We start from the raw sequence: 20,989 nt of genomic DNA on the forward strand, positions 1-20,989 counted from the left end.
ATTGTACTTACTAAACAAAGACTGGCAGCACAGCCTGGTCTTGAACTCACGATCCCCGTGCTCCAGCCTCTGAGCGCTGGGGTTACAGGTGTGCATCACCACACTTGACTTCTAGACAAAGACTTTTAATCAACTACTTTAAATCAAATGGAGATTTAGGTTCCAAGAACCAAAAATGTAAGTGGCATCTTAGTCTTACTGAATAGGAGACTGGGAGACTAGAAATTACAATTAAAAAGTAGAACTGAGAACTGAAGCTTACCATGAGCAAGTGAGGAGAAGCTCCCTGGAGAGCCTGGGCACCCTGCTGTCTTTTGTTTCACAACATGAGTATCTGTCAACTCGGAAATTCTACTTCTAGACGCTCAAGGGGCAGCTTGAAGACCATCCCTGCACAGTGACAAATCTCGCTGGTCGCTTAACCCCATGCCATTTCTTCCTTCCTTCCTCTGTTCTAGTAACATCTGACTTTGCAGTGACAGGGAACCATGAGACGCTTTTTCCAGGCTATGGAACACAACTATTCAAAGCCTGTTAAGCTGTTCTTGTCCAGTTTGTTGTGTCGTTGTTTACAAGTTTCAGCACGGGCCAAAGTGACCCAGAGGGACCCTATGCAACCAGCTAGCACATACCTGATGTGACTGAGGACACCTAAGGACACAGGCAAAGTCAAGCCACATAGCCTTTGCTGGGAAGGCAAACTATAACTTCATGTTCATGTAAGAACTTGAATACGGTTTCAAAATTCCTTTTATGTTCTCCTATGAAATGGAAGACTCTGTCTCTTCCTTGGGAATCTAATCTTTAGAGGTGGCTCATTGAGAGCAAGGAATTACTTAGTTCTCTTAAAATGCCAGTCTGGGAAGAACTGGTCACGAGGTAAATCACCCAGCTACCCCGAGGCTGCCACGCAGAGGTGATCATGTGCAGGTGCAGTGCGTCTGACAACCGGCACCACCTGCTGACCACAGTGCCAGCGCGGAGTGGCGGGTGGTTACTGACCCAGCCAACCCAAAGGAAGCCAGCTATGCAGGCATGGCCTTCCCTTAACTTCTGACCCTCAAAATGATGGCAAAAGCAGAAAACTTTTTGGAGGGGTGATTTCTTCGGTAGCAACAGAATGGGAGGGGCTCCTAAGATGGAATGGAAGCTTTGTTCCTACCACAGAGGGGAGAAAGGCTCCCGAGGAAAGGTTATGGGACACTTGCCCCTCCCCCCCCCACGCATTTTATGTAAGCTCTCATCCTTGGCCTCCTACAGTCACTCATTCTGGTCTGAAGAGGGAAATGCCAAGAAGCGTTCAACACAGTGAATCAAAAGATTGATGGGAAGACAACGAGGAGGAGGAAGCTGAGATCTCTTCCTCAGATCTTAGACTTGATCCTTTTCACAACTATTTCTTTTTTTGTAATGTATGTGTGCTTTCTGTGTATAATGTGTGTGTGTGTGCTACCGAAGTTTGCCCTGCCAGTGCTGTCTCAATTATACCTGAAGGAAGAAAGCTGGCCTCTGGAGGCTGGGGTGAACACCCTGTCACGCTCACAGTTGCCCAAGTCCACGGCCAGCCAACAATTGCAATGGAAATGCCACTTCTTCTTCATGGTCATGTCACTGACGATCACCTGGCTTACATACCTGCAGTCAGATAAAGACACCCACGTTAGGAAGGTGCTCGGGGACTGCTCTCTGGGTGAGAAGTTGCCTCGCACTTACACTGAGCACCTACGTTAGTAATGGATGCTCTGCAGGGTAGGAATGACAGGCAGATGATCCAGGCCCACCTACTGCCCTCAGGAAGCTCTTGTCCAAGGTGCTGACCGCAAACTTTACTCCCTGAGAATTTGGATGCGCACGTGCATCTTTAAACTTCTTTTTAACCACGTGTGATAATGGCCCATTACTTCTTAAAGTATCCATGTACCTCAATTTTTCACCATTGGTATTTGACATTTATACTAATGACTTCTCACCCCTACCTCTCCTACCTTCTTTGAGACAGGGTCTCTTGCACATGGCTGCATCCACTAGGGATTCTCCTTCTCCCCACCCCTTCATGCTAGAGGAGTTCAGGGAAGACAAACGCCATCTCATACACCTGGCTATATGTGGGTTGGGGGACGCAAACTCGGGGTCATTGCACTTGCATGGCAAGTCCTTTAGCCACGGAGCCACCTTCCCCACCCCTCAGCTGCAGTGCTGTAGCTTTTTAATCTAAAATATAGATAGCTTTTTCTCTAAAATATAGATGAGCAAATGAACAGCACACAGAGCCCTTGGCCCTGCTCAGAGGTGTGTCACAGTGCACAGAGATTAGGGCCTTCTGATGCTCGGTCTGTAAGTGCTGTAGGGTGCCGCAAACCACAGCTTGTGTATGAGATGGCGAGCTTAATTAGTCACTATCGTGTTCATTCTGACCATTCCACCGACTAGCCCCTCTCACAGTTCTCTCCACCTCTTTGGGTCTCTCTATTCTTTGAGGCACAATGATCAAATATTGAAATTTGGCCAGTTAGTGACTCTACAATGGCTTCTAAATGTTCAAGTCAGAATCTTTCGGCCTCTTTCTTTAAATCAAGAACCAGGAATGATAAGGCTCAGTGGGGAAGGCATTCATTCAGTGCTGAGACAGGCGGAGCGCTGGTGCCCGTGGGCCCACATGCAGCCAACTTGAGAAGACGAAGGAAAAGGTCTGGAAGGAAATTAAGATCAACCACCCTAAGCCAGGTAGTGGCGCACACCTGTAATCCCAGCACTCTGGGAGGCAGAGGCAGGCGGATTTCTGAGTTCGAGGCCAGCTTGGTCTACAGAGTGAGTTTCAGGACAGCCAGGGCTACACAGAGAAACCCTGTCTTGAAAAAAACCAAATGATAAAACCAAATGATAACAGAGTAAGTTTTTGTGTTCTGAGCAACATCAGATAAGTTACAAAGTTCCCAAAACAGGAGCCAAGCAACACTGTAACTCTCTTCAGTTCTCTGAAGGCTTCCCAAGGTCCTACAGTAGCAGGAGTGGTCAAGGCTGGCAGGCTGGCATTGTGGTTTACAGCAAGAAGCTGCTCCTGACATGGCAGTGCAAAGGGAAGGGCCATGACTAATGTAGAAGATGCAGAAGAGGATCCAGAAGACTTAGCCAAGGCCCTGGACGAAGAGGGTGGCACTCAACAGGTGTTCAGGGCAGTGCTGTATTGGAAGAAGAAGAAGCCATCTTGGATTTTCATTGCAGAATGGAAAAGTCAGTTCTCAGCATCGGTGCTGCTGGTGACCAGAAGTGGTGGCAAATGCTAGTTTACTGTTCTGAAAATCTTAGGGTCCTGAGGAATTGGATTGAATCTGTTCTTCCTCTGCTCCATAGATGGTTTAGCAAAGCTTGGATGCCCGCACATCCAATTATAACAACTCCAGAACCAGTATGGTGGAAAGGGGAGAATTGATTCTCATATTGTCCTTTAACCTCCATACATGTGTGAGCAGTGTGTGCATTCAACATAAATCAATGTGAAAAAGAAAACAAAAAAAATAAAGGAAAAAGATGAGTGAGGCAGCCCGGGGCAGGCACTCACCAGGAAGGGCTGTCGCCAGAATTGTCATGCCACAGCCGAAGGCCATGCAGGTCCCCCAGCCAGGACCCGGTGGAAAGAAGGAAAACATCCAGCGCTCCACGCTCAAACACTGTCTTCTCGGGGTCACAAAGGTGGTGGGGTTCGCTGTGCCCCTCTGAGCCATAGAGAGTGATAGCGACCTAAGATACAATGAGGAAAGATGGAATACGAGGCGCGGAAACACGGGGCCTTTGGCTTTGTTCTTAAGCGGAAGGAAGCATCCATTAGATGTGAGGCAAGTCCAGAGGGTTCCTCATATACCACAGTAGGCCTGGGCAGTTCCAATCCTGGCGTTCCCTTTTAAAGCATTATTGGACACCAAGATAAGGTCAGGTTAGTGCATGCTGGACACACTTTGCAGAAGACACAGTAATGGGCACAGTAATGGGCTCGGGCGCCGCTGACCTTGGATGTTGTCGCAGCTCTCCTTCGATACCCGGTGCAGACCTGGATGAGGTAGTGGAATGCAGAGCTGGGGTCATTGTCAGCCAGGACTGTGACCTTCACCTGCAGGAAGAGCAGAAGCCACGAGCCTGCAGGGTCTCTCCTCAGGACAGCCCCAGCCCGGGAGAGGCTTCCCTGTGGCACTTTTGGGACCCCACTGGGAAGCAGGGGGAGGTGGTGTCAGCAAAGTGACCAGAGGGCAGAGGGCAGAGGGATGAAACTCCAGGCTCTGTATCTAAATGAAAGCATCCCAGGATCAGCTGACTCCATCAGGCCCCACCCCCATTGCACTCAGGAAGGAGGAGCGCACAGGGCAGAGGATACCCAGGGAAACTGGGGTTCAGGTAAACACTAAAGGCCATGGGCCTGCTAAAGATTCACCTGCTGTTTTTACAAAATGCAAATTAAATTGCTGTCTTGCTTTTTATTTACTAAAGCTGGCAACACTTCATCCAGGACAATAAGAAATGCATATTCCTCCTCTAAAACTTCAAGTATAAACAAGAAGAGGTGGACCTGTAGCTATGGTAGAGCCCTTGCCTAGCATGTGTAAGGCCTGGAAGAAAAGAATAACACAAAATAAAACAAAAAAAAATATCGGGAAAAAGCTGCCCAAGAATTTTACTGCTTTTTTTTTTTTTTTTTTTTGGTCTTAGCTAGGTGTGGTGGCATCTGAAAGGCAGAGTAAGGAGGATCTCTGTGGGCTTGAGGCTAGCCTGTGCTATGTTCTGAGTCTCAGGCTAGTCGGAATTGTACTATGGGACCTTGTCTAATTTTTTTTTTTTAACCTAGCCAAGTATGGTGGCTCCCATGTGTAGTTTTAGCACTTGAGGATTACGTTATATCAAGGCCAGCCTGAGCTATACAATGTGGTTTTGGGGGACAGATTTTGGGGGTCAGGTGCGGGGACAGTATCTTGTCTTTAACTTTAAAAAACTTTAGCATTTCTTTATGTGTGTGCAGTATCTGGGCACAGGTGTGCCATGACACACAAGTGGAGGTCAGAGGGCAACTTGTCACTCTCTCCTTCCAACACGTGCCTCCTGGGGATTGAACTCAGGTCAGCAGGCTTGGTGGCAAGTGCTTTTGCCCTGAGCCATCTTGTCAGCCCCAGAAAACAATTTCTTGCTAGTTTCCTGTATACCACAGCTACATTTAATTACAAATTGACTCAGCATAGCTTTGTATAGTATACGAGGTGAGATAAATATGGGCCTGATTTCAGTTAAGCTCCTATGACAGATATTTTCTGGTGTATTTCTAATTTGCATGACTCCTGTGAAGATCCTACCTTAGCACCAAAACCAAAGCAAACCAAAACCAAACCAAACAAACAAACTAAAAACCCCCTCTTTGTTTTGAGAGAGTAGGCATGCAGAGAGATTTAATACAGTAACACTGAGCTTTCTCTGCCCTTGGCCCACAGTCTCTACCTCCCTAACTAGCGTGACATCGTCAATGCACTGTGGCCTTTGGGGACCAAGCCTTCTCACCTTCTGCATATCTGCTTGATCCTTCCTCCAAGCCCACAGAGCTAAGAGGATATAGAATCCCAGAAGGCTGGCCAGCAACACCACCCCGACAGGGTTGTTGGTCACGTGAAGAAGCAGTTTGATGGTGTTTTCTACATCCACCGTCCTGGGCACGATGAAGAAGTCACTGCTGAAGAAGGTCAAGTGGTCACAGAGACACTGTGTCTTTAAAATGGTGCTCTTCGGACCCACCTGGAAGTCGATTGAAGACCCGAAATGTAATTTAGAGGGACAAGGAGTGACAAGCAGAGAATGGAGACACAGGTAGCCGTGTGTGTGTGTGTGTGTGTGTGTGTGTGTGTGTGTGTGTGTGTGTGCCAGAAGAAGGTGGTGGATCTCCTGGAGCTAGAGTGACAGGTGGTGGCTGAGATCCACCGTGTGGGTCCAGGGAACTGACGTTCGATCCTCTGAAAGAGCAGGGGACGCTCTTAACTCTCCGCCTCCTGCCTATAACATACTCCCAACTGGAAAGAGTTTTCTTTTGTGTAGCAGGAGGCTTGTTTCGTTTTGAGCTGCAGGATATTTAGCACACAGCTTCCACATTTGCTTTCTATCTTTTATCTATCAGCTGTCACTCTGTGCCCAGCACTGTCACTGCCTGAAGCTGCGTCACAATGGGAATTAGAAAAGCACAGCCCGGCAGCTGTTCTAGAGATATACCTGCCCCGCTACCACCGGCCACCTTCCATTGTGGTCCCAGGCTGATTTGCTACCCTTCAGATTGGTGTTGTTTCTGGCCTATCCCCAAAATGGAAGGGGGAGGGGTGCAGCGGAGGTCTCAGAGAGCCCCCGCCCCTTACTTGGCATCCATCGCTCTTCCATGTCCTGTTGTATCGGTCCCAGAAATAGCACTGGGTGACAGCTGTGACCACTGAGACCGGGACAGGTGTGCGCTGTGTGGTCTCTGCACTTTTATTCTCTACGGCCATTATGTAGTAGGTGCCAGTCCCATACCACAGGCTCTCCGGTGTCAGCACCCACGTGTACTCCTCATCTTAGGACAAAGAAGAATGCTGCATTATATTCCCAGTGGGCTAAGACCCCCTCAGACCCACAACCACTATCACTCACTACTATTATCTCACAAATGAGGCTGTGAGTCCAGCACCAGAAATGTGCAAAAGGGACCAGTGACCCATCTTGAACTCGGCACCATACATAATCCAGAAAAGGAATTGTCTAGTTAGGGTTCCTATCGCTGCGAAGAGACTCCATGACCAAGGAAACTCTTATAAAGGACAACATTTCACTGGGGCTGACTCACAGTGCAGGGGTTCAGCCCATTATCATAATGGCAGGAAGCACGGCAGACTGCAGGCAGACATGGTGCTGGAGAGATAGCCGAGAGTTCTATATCCTGATCTGAAAGCAACCAGGAGAGACTGATTTCTCCACTAGGTGGAGTTTGAGCATAGGACCTCAAAGCCTACTCAGACAGTGAAGGACTTTCTCCAACAAGGCCACACCTACTCCAGCAAGGCCACACCCACTCTAGCAAGGCCACACCTACTCCAGCAAAGCCACACCTACTCCAGCAAGGCCACACCTACTCCAGCAAGGCCACACCTACTCCAACAAGGCCACGTCTCCTAATGATAGCACTTCCCATGGGCCACAGCATATTCAGACTGCCACAGGAATAATTTTCTTTTGAGACATGCACATTTAGGCCTAATGAATTGGAACGCACTATGAGTTCTAGAAAAAAGAAACCATCACACACGGGCTGTGTGGTTGTTTGAATAAGAATGGCCCATATAGGCTCATATATTTGAACGCTTGGCCATCAGGGACTGGCATTACTTGAGAAGGATTAGGAAGTGTGGCCTTCATCATTGGTGGGGGTGTGTCACTGGAATGGGCTTTGATGTTTTAAAAGCCAAAGCCAGGCCCAGTCTCTCTCTCTCCAAGCTGTCTGTGGATCTGGATGAAGAACTCTCGGCTACTTCTCCAGCACCATGTCTGCCTGTAAACTGCCATGCTCCCTGCTATGATGATAATGAACTACATGTCTGAAACCGGAAGCCAGCTCCAACTAAATGCTTTCTTTTATAAGCATTGCTGAGGTCGTTCACAGCAAGAGGATGCTAAGACCGTGGGAAAAGCATCTCAGTGATAAAGTGCTTGTGTAGTACATATGAAGACCTGGGTTAGATCCTTAGCACCAATAAACCCACCACAATGGTACAAATACAATAAACCCATCACAGTGGTACAAATACTAGCACTTGAGAGATGGAGACAGGAGGATCAGAAGTTCAGCATCAGCCTTGGCTATGTGGTGAGTTTGAGGCTATTTTGGGCTACATAAAACATTTACTTTAAAAAAAATGGCTTAGCATTAGCTCAGCAGTTGAAGTGAAGTGCTTCCCTTGTAAGCAAGAGGCTCAGAGTTCAGATCCCCAGAAGCTGCATAAATGCTGGGTGGGTATGGCAACTTGCCCCTAAGCCCAGCCTTGGAAGGAAGCGGGATTCCTACGGAAGAGGGCTACCAGGACAGAACATCTTGGCAAGCACTGGGTCTGATTGAGACACCTCACTTCAAAGAATAAAGTATAAAAGTAGTTGATGGAGGTGTTTGACACTCCCTGACTCCTCCACACACCCTGCCCCGGTTATACACACAGCTTGAAAAACATCATCAGCCATCTTAGTGGTACACTGGCCCTGTCATACTAGACACATGTCCTACCACAGAGCTACACCCCTGAAGACATCAGATGGCCAACAGTTACCTTTCTGCCACACCTGACTCCTCGGCAGGCTGATGTTGAGGTAGAAATGAGTGTGATCTGGCTGGTCCTGGAAGCCCAGGTGGAGTGTCATTAGGAGGGGACTTTCGGGCTGGACAGTCACAATGAGGGTTTTCTCCAAGGAAGTGACGTTCACAGAGATTGTGAAACGGTCTGTACTTGTGTTGAGGCTGGTGGGCTGGGTCTCCATGCTGGCATTTCTCCAGAGCACAATCTAGAAAGGGAGACAGTAAACCCTCTAGGTTAAGATAGGCCTTTCTGTTTTCCTTGCAGTGATGAGGTAATGGAATTCCTGAGGCTACTTCACTGGGCCTTAGTAGGCAGGACAAAGCCAGCATTAGTGGAGGCTGCACAGTCTTAAACGGCTTCTCCTGGGATTGAGTTAGGTCTGTGTCTTTGTGAAGGTTCCTGAGATGTGTAACAAAATACAAGGCCTGCCACACATCTCTCTTTTTGTAAGACAGGGTCTCACTGCGTAGCCTTTCTGGCATAGAGGGCTCACTATGCAACCTAGCTGGCCTTGAACCCACAGAAATTGCTTGCCTCTGCCTCCCAAGTGCTGGCATTAACACATGTGTCATGTTCTTAGCGCCAACATGTATGGAAATCGCTAAGTTGTTGTATCTTCCCATCCTCTACCCCAGCATGTCCTGTTTCCATGGAGATGCTTGTACCTCAATGTCTTCTATTAAGTCGTGGACGCCGATCGCCTGATGAGCAGAGCTCAGCAGCACATTGCCAATGCTTCCAACAATATTCCTGTCATCTGAGCTCTCGAAAGGGTTGAAAGCCAGACCTGTTACCTGCAGAGGAAGCACATTCCAGTCCCTCCAACTGCCAGCCAGATTGTTCATAACGGAGACCCGAATGGATCACATCGTAGCAGTTATAAATTAAATGCTGGGATTCCTCAATGCATGTTAGGTGAAGGGATGTCAAACATTGTAATGCACACACTCCCATGCCCACACTTATAAGGGTGCTGGGGATTCAAACTCGGGTCCTCTTATTGACACAACATGTGTTCTCACCCACTGAGCCACCTCCCCATCCCCTAGTTCATTTTTTTTTTAAAGATGTATTTATTATATATAAGTACACTGTAGCTATCTTCAGCCTCTCCAGAAGAGGGCATCAGATCTCATGACAGATGGTTGTGAGCCACCATGTGGTTGCTGGGATTTGAACTCAACATTTGGAAGAGCAGTCAGTAGTGCTCTTAACCCCCGAGCCATTTCTCTGCCCCGCCCCACCCCACCCCCAGATCATTTCTGAGAGGCTGTTCTCCTCTCAGAATGAAGGATAAATTACACCCATGGTCTTTCCTCGTCTTGCCCAGCTGCAATGCATTTTCTCCCCCTACAGCACCACACGGCCATCGCACACCACTTCATTCCCATCTCAGTCCGGTTCACACTCACTTGAAGGTTCACTCCTGGGTGTTTTTCCAAGAGCTCCTTCAGCGCTTCTGCGGATGGGAAGGCCAACCTCAAGGGCGCAGGCTCACCCAGAGTGTAGGTGCTCAGGGGCAATGTCGACGCATTTTGGCTGAAAGGGTTTGAATGCACATCACTTTCTGAATGCCCTCTACAGGTCAAAATCAAAATGAAACATCCCCAGCCCTCTAGCCCGTTAACCTGCTCAACACCAGGGTAGCAGTGGGAGAGGCCAGGGTCACTGCCGACTGAGGGCACAAACTCTGTTGGCAAAATGCTCTGTGGATCTCCCCCAGGGCCATCAAGGATGTCTCCAGCACGTCTTCAACCTGCATTTGGAGCAAGAGTCCTTGTGATCTGTGGACTGTGAGTGACACGGTTCTGTTAGGGCTACAAGCAGGGCAGGGATTTTGATAGTGGCATGAAGAAAGGGGACAGGACTGGAGTGGACTTGGAAATCTCATAGAAGTATTCAGAGTCTAACATCTTTGCATGAACTAAGAGGGGTAGCCAAAGGAATTAATTTCTTTCTTTCTTTCTTTCTTTCTTTCTTTCTTTCTTTCTTTCTTTCTTTCTTTCTCCCCCCCCCCTTTCTTTCTTGGCCCATGGTGGTGAGAGACACCATTTTTATCTCAAAGAGGATGAGAGAGTCTATTTTGGAGCTCACTACAAGTGATCAGGGTCCAGGACACAGACTCAGGTTATCCAAATTCCATGTTCCATCTCGGTAAGAGTTTCCTGAGGTTTTCAATAGTGATAGAACAAATGAAGTCTTAAACAAGGTGGTTTTCAAACACATGGGTGGGAACATTGGGTAGGGTGGGTTAAAGAAGCTGGAGGACTCTAGTCTATGGGTCTCAGATGCTCTTTGATAGCATTCTTGACTTTTTGGTTAGTGGGAGTTAGGTGTCTTTCGGGGACATTTCAAAGGATTTACCCAATGGTCACCTAGATGCTAGGTCACATACAGACAACAAATGGCTATTTAGAGGACTGCTGATGGCTCCAGATGATTTGTCTCTGAACTTGTACCATTCTGAACTCTCCGAAATCACTGACGTTCTGATCAGTTTATCAGCCTCATGGATGGTTTAGTGTGAGGAGCTTTTGTTCAGACTTAATATGCATTTTCCTCAATTCCCTAGAGTTAGTTGCTTCTTTGGGAGTGTGTGTGTGGGGGGAGGGGGCGAGGTCACTGGTATCCCAGGCTGACCTCAAACTCACTCTATAGCCAAACATCACTTTGAATTTCCAATCCCCCTGTGCCAATCCCAAATGTAGTGTATGCTCTGGCTGTGGGGTGCTGTGGATGGAACAGAAGCACTCTGCAGCATAGGCAAGGGCTTCGCCAGCTGAACTACAGCCTCAGCACGAGGATGAGGATCTGAAAACAGCCCTATTGAGAGGAAACTTCCAAACGTGGTAAAAAACCACCTACTCAGACTCAGACATTTTACATCTACATAGGAAACCACTACCACATTCAGCTTTTAAATTTAATCCCCTAAAATAAACTGGTTGAGTCCGCCTTCCACAGATCTGATGCTTCTGGACATTTCACAAGGTGAACTACAGTAAACAGCCTTTTGTGTGACATGTCGTCCTGAGGGTAACTCATGCTGTAGCATGTGTCTGTACTTATTTCCTTCATGTGGCTAAATTGTCTTTGTGAGCATGCTGTGTTTAATTTATCCACTCTCCAGATCATGCACAGTCGCGCTGTTTTCCACTTTGGGCTCTTTTTCTATATGAGAGATCTGCGTTTGAACGTTTGAACGTGTCTTTGTGTGGACTTGCTTTTAGCAGAGTTGCTAGGAGACAGGACCAGTCTATTTCTAACATTTGTGGGACTGCTACATTATTTCACAACACAATTTACAATGGTTGCAATTTCTCAGCCTCCTTACTATTATTGGGTCTCTCTCTCTCTCTCTCTCTCTCTCTCTCTCTCTCTCTCTCATGTTGACTTAAAAAAAAAAGAGTCTCACATATCTCAGGCTGGCCTCAAACTCAGTATTCTGCTGAGAATAACCTTGAACCCTTCATGTTCACCTGCCTCTGCCTCTGCCCCTGAACCTGCCCTGCCTTTTGAGTGTTGATATCACAGACACAAGCGGCCACACCTGTCTTGCCCATCTTTTTTGGTGTGAATTGCTATCACCCTCTTTTTTCCTTCCTTCCCATGCTTTTCCTGCCAACCATGCCTTGCTCTGCAGCCCAGGCTGGCCTTGAAGTTGCTCTCCTCCCGTCTCAGCCTCATGAGTACTGGTGCGCACCACTATATCTGGCACCTTTGCATTTTCCTAAGACCTAGGGGTGTTGACTCTCCCACTGAGGGTTTATGGCATGCTTTGCTAAGTCAGTTTCAGCTGATTGTAAAGTGAAGCAAGCACTCAGCATTCTCTGCCCACTGGTGGGCTGGAGAAAGAGACCAGAGACCAGCTGAATTCTCTTTTGAAGCCTGGGCAGAGGCTGTAGGACTGAATGTGTGTGTGTGTGTGTGTGTGTGTGCGTGCGTGCGTGCGTGCGTGCGTGAGAGAGAGAGAGAGAGAGAGAGAGAGAGAGAGAGAGAGATCCTGGCAGAGCCGGCCACCTGCACACCGCACACCCACCTGCTCAGTGTCTTGCTGAACCATCTGGTGACTGTTTTTCTTGATTGTCAGTATACTTCCAAGAGCCTGGAAGGGGCAGCTGACTGCCGGAGTTTGAAAGCTCCAACTGTTGTTCTTCTGAAACGGGAGCGTCAGCAGCTGCTCGCTCAGGTCAATGAGGAAACTGGCCACGCTGAGCTGGGGATGTCAGAACGGGGACGCATGTGGCTGCTTGCGACGCTTTCAGATTTATTTGTATCTTCTTATAAGCAGCACAGTCCACACAAAAGCACGTTCTTTCCTACCCCTCCCTCCTTTCCCACCATCCCTCCTTCCTTCCTTCCCTTCTTTCTTCTTCCTTCCCTCCTTCCATGTATGACTGTGTGTGTGTGTGTGGTGCATGCACATATTCGTGTGTATGTATGTGCATGTAGAGGCCAGACTGATGTCCCGTCTCTTCGTCTGTTACTCTCTGCCACGCTCTTTTGAGACAGGGCCTCTCATCGAACCTGGAGCTCACTAACTCGTTAGACTAGCTGACCCGCAGACTCTAAGGCTCCCCTCCTCTCCACCTCTCCATCCGTAGGTTTCCAGCCAGGCAGGGCCACGCCTGGCTCTTACAAGGATGCTGCAGATGTGTCCTCGGAGTCTCAAGCTTGTGCACAGGCACTTCACCAACTGAGTTATTTCCCCAGCCCCACAGGGGCTGATCAATATCGGTTATACAATATCAATATCAATATATCAATAACTGTATATCAATATATCAATAACTGTATATCAATAACTGTATAACCGATCAATATCGGTTATACAGTTCAGATGTATTTTATGAAAGGCAACATCACCATTGGGCAGGCAAGGAAAATATATGATTGTGTACCACCTATGGGGGAGGATAACAACAGTTAGCCTCAACAATGAAGGTCTCTAACATGGGAGGGGAGGAGTGGAAGGAGGGGGGAGAGCACAGAGCAGTCCAGAGGAGGACTGAAGGGGAGGGGCGCATCTCAATGGCGGAATACACATTCAGGACCAAGAAACAAAGTCATAAACACAGCTACAAATGCCCAAGCTCAGAGAGGGAGGCCCAGCCTCCTAAGAAATCAGTACAATGCCTCTTTTCCTGCTGGCTGGTTGATTGGTTGTCAACTCGATACAAGCTAGAGGTAATGAGAAATAGGGGCTCTCAACTGAGAAAATGCCTTTGTAAGATTGGTCTGTAGGCAAGTCTATATGGCATTTTATTGACTAACGATTGATGTGGGAGGGTCTGGCACATAGACATGCTTATTGTGGTAAAATAGACAAAGGAACATAGAATTTCTTACGCTACCACCTTTTTATGAATAAGAAGCAGCCTTATGGCTATGAGGAAGTGACATCATCAAGCACGGATGCAGAAAACCGAAAAGCCAGGAGCAGACTGATTTTGACGCCTGTCCCAAGACCATCCCCCTGTATCTACAGCAAGCTATGTGTCACAAACCGTGACTCTGAGAACGCTACTGCCTGTCAACACACTCGTTTCAGACTTGAAAATACTCAGCTCTGTTCCTGTCAGGTACCTCCATGATGCCCAGTTCTACAGGGCGCACGACCTCCACATTTTCCCTTCCCTTCCTGTTGCTGTGTCACCTTCTCCTCTCGGCTTACCTGAGCTGCGGTGGGAGACGCTGGCAGGGAGTCTCTCAGTCTCTGGAGGATGGCGCAAGCTTTCTGGAATTCACCGTGAGCTTGAAAATCAGGAATTGCTGGGATCAGTTTCCCTGATGTCTCATCTATGACCGACTGGGAAGAAAAGGTTTTTTTTTTTTTTTTCAGGCTGGAGAGATGGCTCAGTAGGTAAAGGGCACTTACAGCTAAGACTGAAGGACCCCAGTTGGATCCCTGGAACCCACGGGATGGAAGGGCAGAACTGATTCCTAAGAGTTGTTCCCTGACCTCCACGTGAGTGACATGGCGTGGGCATACCCACACTCCCAAACACACAGACATATGAAGGTAATAGAAACTTAAAAGATAATACTTTATCAAAAATTATTTATACAGAATTATTTTCATGCATTTGGAATTTGGTATACCATGTTAATGAACACTGGTCGAGGATAGTATTCTAGGTTTCATGAACTACAGGCTCCAAAAGTGCTGTTACTTTAGGCAGAATCCCTGCTGGCGGGTGGAACTGATTTTCCCTGCCTTGATACATAGGGAAGATGAGTAGGAATCTTATGGGACAAACAGGATAAAGGCAGATGAGGATGCTGGTAGGATTATAGGAAGGAGTTCGCAGAGAGCTAACCTAGAAATACTAGACTCTGAGCTCAAGGCTCAACAATGGGAAAAGAGTTTGTGTTCAAAAGGGGAAAACCTTTGGAGCAGGAGGCGGAGTGTCAAACACTTCCCGGACAGAAAAAGCAAGACCAAAGCTTCTGAGGCTTCGACACTTGAAGTCGAAGTGGGGGTGAGCTGAAGCCTTTACTCATCCCCATGGAAGCTCAGTGAGTCCCTTGTTTGAATTCTGGAGTACAGCTGCACATCTCACGTGTCCTCAGGAGACATTGACCAAGTCCCCAGTGTGCTCTGTGGGTGCTGGGTTAGATGAGCACAGCGTACTCAATGGGTCACAATCCCATCTGTCTCAGTGAGGGATTCTATCGCTGTGGTGACACACATGCCAGACAAACAATTTGAGGAGGAAAGGCTGACACTTCCACATCGCAGTCCATCACTGAAGGAAGCCAGGATGGGAACTGAAACAGGAGTTCAAACCTGGAGGCAGGAGCTGGTGCAGAGGCCATTAAATGCCGCAGCATACTGGCTTGTTCAGCATGGCTCGCTCATCCTGCTTTCTCATAGAACCCGGGACTGTCAGCCCAGTGGTGGCACCGCCCACAACGTGCTGGACCCTCCCCTATCAATCTCTGATCAATGCCTTATAGCTGGGTCTTATGGAGGCATTTTCTCAGTTGAGGTTCTGTCCTTTCAGACGACTCTAGCTTGTGTCAAGCTGTCATAAGCTAGACCACCTCTTCAGCCCACCATCCTCATGGGTTGCATGGTTCAATAGGTTATTCCTGACTTCCTGGGAGAGGTCACTTATAGAAGTACCTAGACTAAGACCCACTGTGTTGTGGCTTTGACTGAGGTGCAAATAAGATGATGATGTAGGGGTGAGCTGTAGCTGCCACTCCATGGTCCACTAGAAGCTGGGCTTTCTGATCCTAGCTATAGGCAGCTGTGGAGACATACTCCTCATTTGGTATTTTAGAACCCAGAGTGAAACCTGGGCCACACTGTGGCATATCTTAATATTTATGTAGCCCAGGCTGGCCTTAAATTTACAATCCTCCTGCCTCAGCCTGCTGAGTACTGGGATAAAGGTGTCTGCTACATCACTTGCCTGTGTCTAATTTTTTTCACTGTTGCACACATATCTTGAGTCAGGCAACATCAGTGTCTTTCTCTTAACAGCTCTAGACATTTATCTATAAACACCTGCTGGACATTCATTCTACATTTCTAGCTTCTTTTTATTCAAGGAAGCAAACCAAACTCCATTCTTAGGTTAAGCTAATGCGGGCTGGTCCTTCCCTGGTGGGAGACGATGCTGGGACGAATGCGAATCTGTAGCTTCCATTGCAGAGCAAATAGGATGTTTAATGAGAATGTGCCAGGCTGCATATGAAGAGGGTTTGGACTTTTACCAGGAGTGAGCATGGGATTCTTGCCAGTCGCCTTGCCTCAGTGGCTTTACCTCTGGTACAGTGGGGCAGGCTAGCAGATGTCCTTCAGCACCCAATGGTGAACAGATGAGTCCTAGGTCAAAATGAGCCATCAAGATCTGAAGTGTGCACTCAGCCCACTGGGAGAGAGTGCCTTGGGCTCAGTTCATTTTGATTTAGTGTACAGTTCTCCTGGGAGGTAAGAGGGTAACCATCTTCTGTTTAAAGTCGTAGCCCTGGGGATGTCGTGATAGGACACACGTGCTCTTTTCATGACTTTTTTTTTTCAACACTGATGACTGAACCTGGGTCATACACATGCTAGGCTAGTGTTTTACTACTCAGCCACATCCTCAGACCTGTAAGTGCTTTTTCAGTGTCATGAAGCTACCCAGTTATCTTCTGCTTTCCAGACTTACCTGACTGGTTGAACTCGGAAATGACGTCTGTGAATGGGTAGAGGTGACTCCTGGGGAAGAGTCTTCCTGTGTGTTTGTAGTGATGTCTGCCAAAGATCTTCCAACTGGTATTGTGGATTCAGGCCTGGTGACTGCTGTTATCACAGGCAACGGTGGGCTGTTTGGTACTGTTGTATCTGACATCACCTGTGGTGGGCTGCTGGATGCAGATGTGGCTGTTGTCACCTGTGGTGGTCTGCTGGATGTAGGTGTGTCTGCTGTCACCTGTGGTGGGCTGCTTATGGATGCAGGAGTGTCTGTTGTCACCTGTGATATGCTGCTGTTGGATGCAGGTGTGTCTGATGTCACCTGTGGTACACTGCTGTTGGATGCAGGTGTGTCTGATGTCACCTGTGGTACACTGCTGTTGGATGCAGGTGTGTCTGTTGTCACCTGTGGTGGGCTGCTGTTGGATGCAGGTGTGTCTGATGTCACCTGTGGTACACTGCTGTTGGATGCAGGTGTGTCTGATGTCACCTGTGGTACACTGCTGTTGGATGCAGGTGTGTCTGATGTCACCTGTGGTACACTGCTGTTGGATGCAGGTGTGTCTGATGTCACCTGTGGTACACTGCTGTTGGATGCAGGTGTGTCTGATGTCACCTGTGGTACACTGCTGTTGGATGCAGGTGTGTCTGATGTCACCTGTGGTACACTGCTGTTGGATGCAGGTGTGTCTGTTGTCACCTGTGATATGCTGCTGTTGGATGCAGGTGTGTCTGTTGTCACCTGTGATATGCTGCTGTTGGATGCAAGTGTGTCTGATGTCACCTGTGGTGGGCTGCTGTTGGATGCAGGTGTGTCTGATGTCACCTGTAGTGGACTGCTGGATGCAGATGTGTCTGATGTCACCTGTGGTGGGCTGCTGTTGGATGCAGGTGTGTCTGATGTCACCTGTGGTATAATGCTGTTGGATGCAGATGTGGCTGTTGTCACCCGTGGTGGGCTTCTGGATGTAGGGGTCTGTGATATCACCCGCAATGGGCTGCTGGTTGTGGATGTGTCTATTGTAGCCTGTGGTGTGCTGCTGCTGGATGCAATTATTACTGATGTCACCTGTGAACTTCTAGTTGGCGATGCGATTGCCATCTTGTGTGTGGCTTTTGGAGGTACTGAAGAAACTGGGTCGATGGGAAAGCACTGAGTTTCAGACTAAAAGATAAAACCATTTAAATGAAGAGGCTGAATCTTATTTTATCAAGCATAGTAGCACTGGGGCAGTATTCTGTCTTCCCTTTGGGACCTGTGTTCTTTAGGACACAGCCTGCATACTGCTGTCGAACTCCTCTGAGAGAACATGATTTCACGCGTTGAGGACAGTGGATTTATTGCCCAACATTTAATAACTTATCAAACACTTTCTCTGTGCTAGGCTGTGTTCTGGAGAACTGGGAATTTGAGCAAAATCAGTCTAGTGTCAGGCATCCTAGGGCCTTCATGGGAATGGAGATGAACAGCGCAGGTATTTAATATATGCTGTGAAGGAAACATTTAGGCAAACAGGTGGGAGAGGAAGGCTGTGCTTCAGACTAGCTCTCAGATGTGAGAGAGAGTACAGGGGAAAAAGTGGGCTCTGCCAACATGTCTGAGGGCATCTGAGGGGCCAAAGCTTGCTGTGTGTGTGCTGGGTGAGGAAGTAGGAGGCCAGAAAAGAAAGGCGGTGGGGGATGGCATGGACTGAGCAGAGTGGATGACTCCAGTGCTGAGGTCAGACAGGACAGGAAGGGACAAAGAACTGGAGCACTGAGGGGGCAGATGTGGCAGTTCAGGCATCACGGTCCCTCCGTCGGGCAGTGTTTCTATGGCTGTCAGCTTGGAAAATGCTGAGAAGGGAACTTCACTTCATCTTTATCTTTTTATATATTGCTAGAGACACTTCTCCAGTTGACATGGAACCAAAGACACAGCATTTTAGATAGGTCCCAACAGGTCGCCATGTAGACTCTGAAGGGAGCGCGGAAACTCTGGTAGCTGCCCTGACGGTTGCTGCCTTCCCATCCCTTTGTCCCTCTCCCCTCTTTTTTCAGAGCTTATCTTTTTTTTAAAATTAAATGTATCTGAACACACTGTAACTCTCTTCAGACACTCCAGAAGAGGACATCGGACCCCATTACAGATGGTTGTGAGCCACCATGTGGTTGCTGGGATTGAACTCAGGACCTCTGGAAGAGCAGACAGTGCTCTTCACCCCTGAGCCATCTCTCCAGCCCTTCAGAGCTTATTTTACCTGTTTCTGAAGGCGGCCACGAGTTCTCTGAATGAATCAGAGGGGGATTACAAACAGCTGTAAGGAGGTGACCATCACATCTGCATGGGACCCCAGAGACCGGTGGCTAGGATCTTCTTCAGAGTACCCGCTAGCTTGGCTTTGCCCTGTGCTTTCTGTTCTAGAAGGCTGTGCCTGGCACACTCCAAGAGACAATAAAATCCTGGCAGGACCCATCAGACAGCAGAGAGGTGAATATGTCACACGTGTCTTGTGACTACAGTACTTACAAGCTCAGAAGGAGCGGGTTGGTGACACATGGCTGACGGGTGACCAGCTCCTAGAGAAATAAGACAGCAAAACTGTGTGTGATTAACTTGAAATAATTTGGAAAAGGAATCTGATCAAAAATACACTGTATGGAATTCTCAAAGAATTCATGAAAGCATTCATGAAAGCATTGCTTTTAAAAAGTCATGGGGGAAAAAATCACTGCTTTAGAGGGCTGGGTTTTCAGCCGGGGTGTAGAACATTTGCCCAGCATCAGTGGGGCCCTAGAGTCAACCTCTAGTCCTGCCAGGGGAAAAAGTAGTAGTCAAATAACAACCCACAGATTATACTAATAAAATTGTGGGCATGAGAGTGAAGAGGTATGGTGACCATTCTAAATCTTCCGTTTATTACTAGTGTGGGAGGCTCTGTGCCATCTAGAAACTCAACTCAAGTTACCCAGCTGCCATAGCTGTGCCTTTACCACCTGAGCCATTTCACCTGTCTCTCTTATTTTGTAGTGTGTGTGTGTGTTCGTGTTCATGTGCATGTCTCTCAGTGAGGTCGTCTGTGATCTCCAGAATAATTGCTAGATCCACTAAATCTGTCTTAGTTTCAGCCTGTCTGGTGCTCTCTCTAATCATCCAATGCGGATATAGACTGTGGTGGTTTGAATAGCTATGTCCTTGTAGACTCATGCGTTTAAATGCTTAGCCCATGGGAAGTGGCACTATTAGGAGGCATGGCCTTGTTGGAGTGGGTGTGGCCTTGGAGAAAGGGTATCACTATGGGGTGGGCTTTGAGGTCTATTCTCAAGCTTTGCCCAGTGTTGGAACACAGTCTCCTCCTTGCTGCCTTTGAATCAAGATGTAGAACTCTTGGCTCCTCCAGCACCATGTCTGCATGCTGTCATGCTTTGCGCCATGTTGATAATGGACTAAACCTCTGAAACTCTAAGCTAGCTTCAATTAAATGTTTTCTTTCATTAGAGTTGCCTTAGTCCTGGTGTCTCTTCACAGCAATAAAACCCTAACTAAGACATAGACTAAAGTGTTTTCAGGCAAATGCATCTTCGCCAGTTAACATTTGTTCTTGTGTGTGTGTGTGTGTGTGTGTGTGTGTGTGTGTGTGTGAGAGAGAGAGAGAGAGAGAGAGAGAGAGAACAAAAGGTTGGAGTGTGTGGCTCTGCTACAGAGTACTAGCCTAGTATACACAGAGCCCCAGGTTTGATAGCCAGCACCACAAAGAAAGAAAAGGTCTCCATACTTTTGCATTGAGATCAGATACCTAGACACAAGTAGGTACTTCTTTGGCTTCTGATACAATAACTCATTCAGATCTAGCTCTGCTCTGGGAACCTCCAGGGATGACTGGATCACACACTTAGAGAATGAACACATTACCTGGGATCATATGTCTCTCTGTCTCGGCTCCTTTTTTTATCTTGGGTATCCGAGCACCAAGCTCATTTCTCCAAATGCTTGCACCTTGAGTGGGAAAGGCAGCTGTGTGGAGCCAACACAAAGGATTATCTGTTGGTTATGGCTCTGGCTGTAAGCTTAAAATAATCATTACACACACACACACACACACACACACACACACACACACACACATACACACACACACCCCACATCAGGAAAACACAAAGATTATCAATCATTTCCTCTAAATGACAGCATGGAGATTCTGAAATAGCCCTCATAGCCAAATCTTACTGTATACTACTGGGCATCTAAAATTGGGCCTAATTAGGCCAACACATGAGCAACAGAGGGTTAGACTACTTGTGTGAAAGGGCATGCTGAGCAAATCATCTTCCTTTGTGGTTTTGTTGCTCTGGTGGGTAGAACTCAGGGTCCAGAAACAGCAGGGGTGGCTTTCGTGGTGAGGTCAAGCACTGGGCACTTCACTGCTGACTCATACTCTTAGCCCAACACTGACGTTCTGGAATGCTTCCTTTCCTACACACGTAC

At 47.8% G+C, this 20,989-nt stretch overlaps 1 protein-coding gene across 1 annotated transcript in view; it reads right to left on the reverse strand.

The window, feature by feature from the left end:
- Nucleotides 1-20,989, reverse strand: part of Pkd1l3 (polycystin 1 like 3, transient receptor potential channel interacting) — a 52,112-nt gene that overhangs the window by 25,570 nt on the left and 5,553 nt on the right. Inside the window, exons 3-16 of the mRNA XM_052166357.1 lie at nt 20,417-20,518; nt 19,034-19,083; nt 16,499-17,689; nt 14,011-14,145; nt 12,376-12,552; nt 9,965-10,092; nt 9,749-9,875; nt 9,002-9,130; nt 8,310-8,541; nt 6,375-6,568; nt 5,536-5,766; nt 4,004-4,105; nt 3,560-3,738; nt 1,489-1,635 (exon numbers count right to left, since the gene is read on the reverse strand). Coding sequence (XP_052022317.1) covers nt 1,489-1,635; nt 3,560-3,738; nt 4,004-4,105; nt 5,536-5,766; nt 6,375-6,568; nt 8,310-8,541; nt 9,002-9,130; nt 9,749-9,875; nt 9,965-10,092; nt 12,376-12,552; nt 14,011-14,145; nt 16,499-17,689; nt 19,034-19,083; nt 20,417-20,518 — 3,124 coding nt within the window. The remainder of the gene's footprint in view (nt 1-1,488; nt 1,636-3,559; nt 3,739-4,003; nt 4,106-5,535; nt 5,767-6,374; nt 6,569-8,309; nt 8,542-9,001; nt 9,131-9,748; nt 9,876-9,964; nt 10,093-12,375; nt 12,553-14,010; nt 14,146-16,498; nt 17,690-19,033; nt 19,084-20,416; nt 20,519-20,989) is intronic.

This window comes from Apodemus sylvaticus, chromosome 21 (assembly GCF_947179515.1).
Source record: "Apodemus sylvaticus chromosome 21, mApoSyl1.1, whole genome shotgun sequence".
Taxonomy (NCBI): Eukaryota; Metazoa; Chordata; class Mammalia; order Rodentia; family Muridae; genus Apodemus; species Apodemus sylvaticus.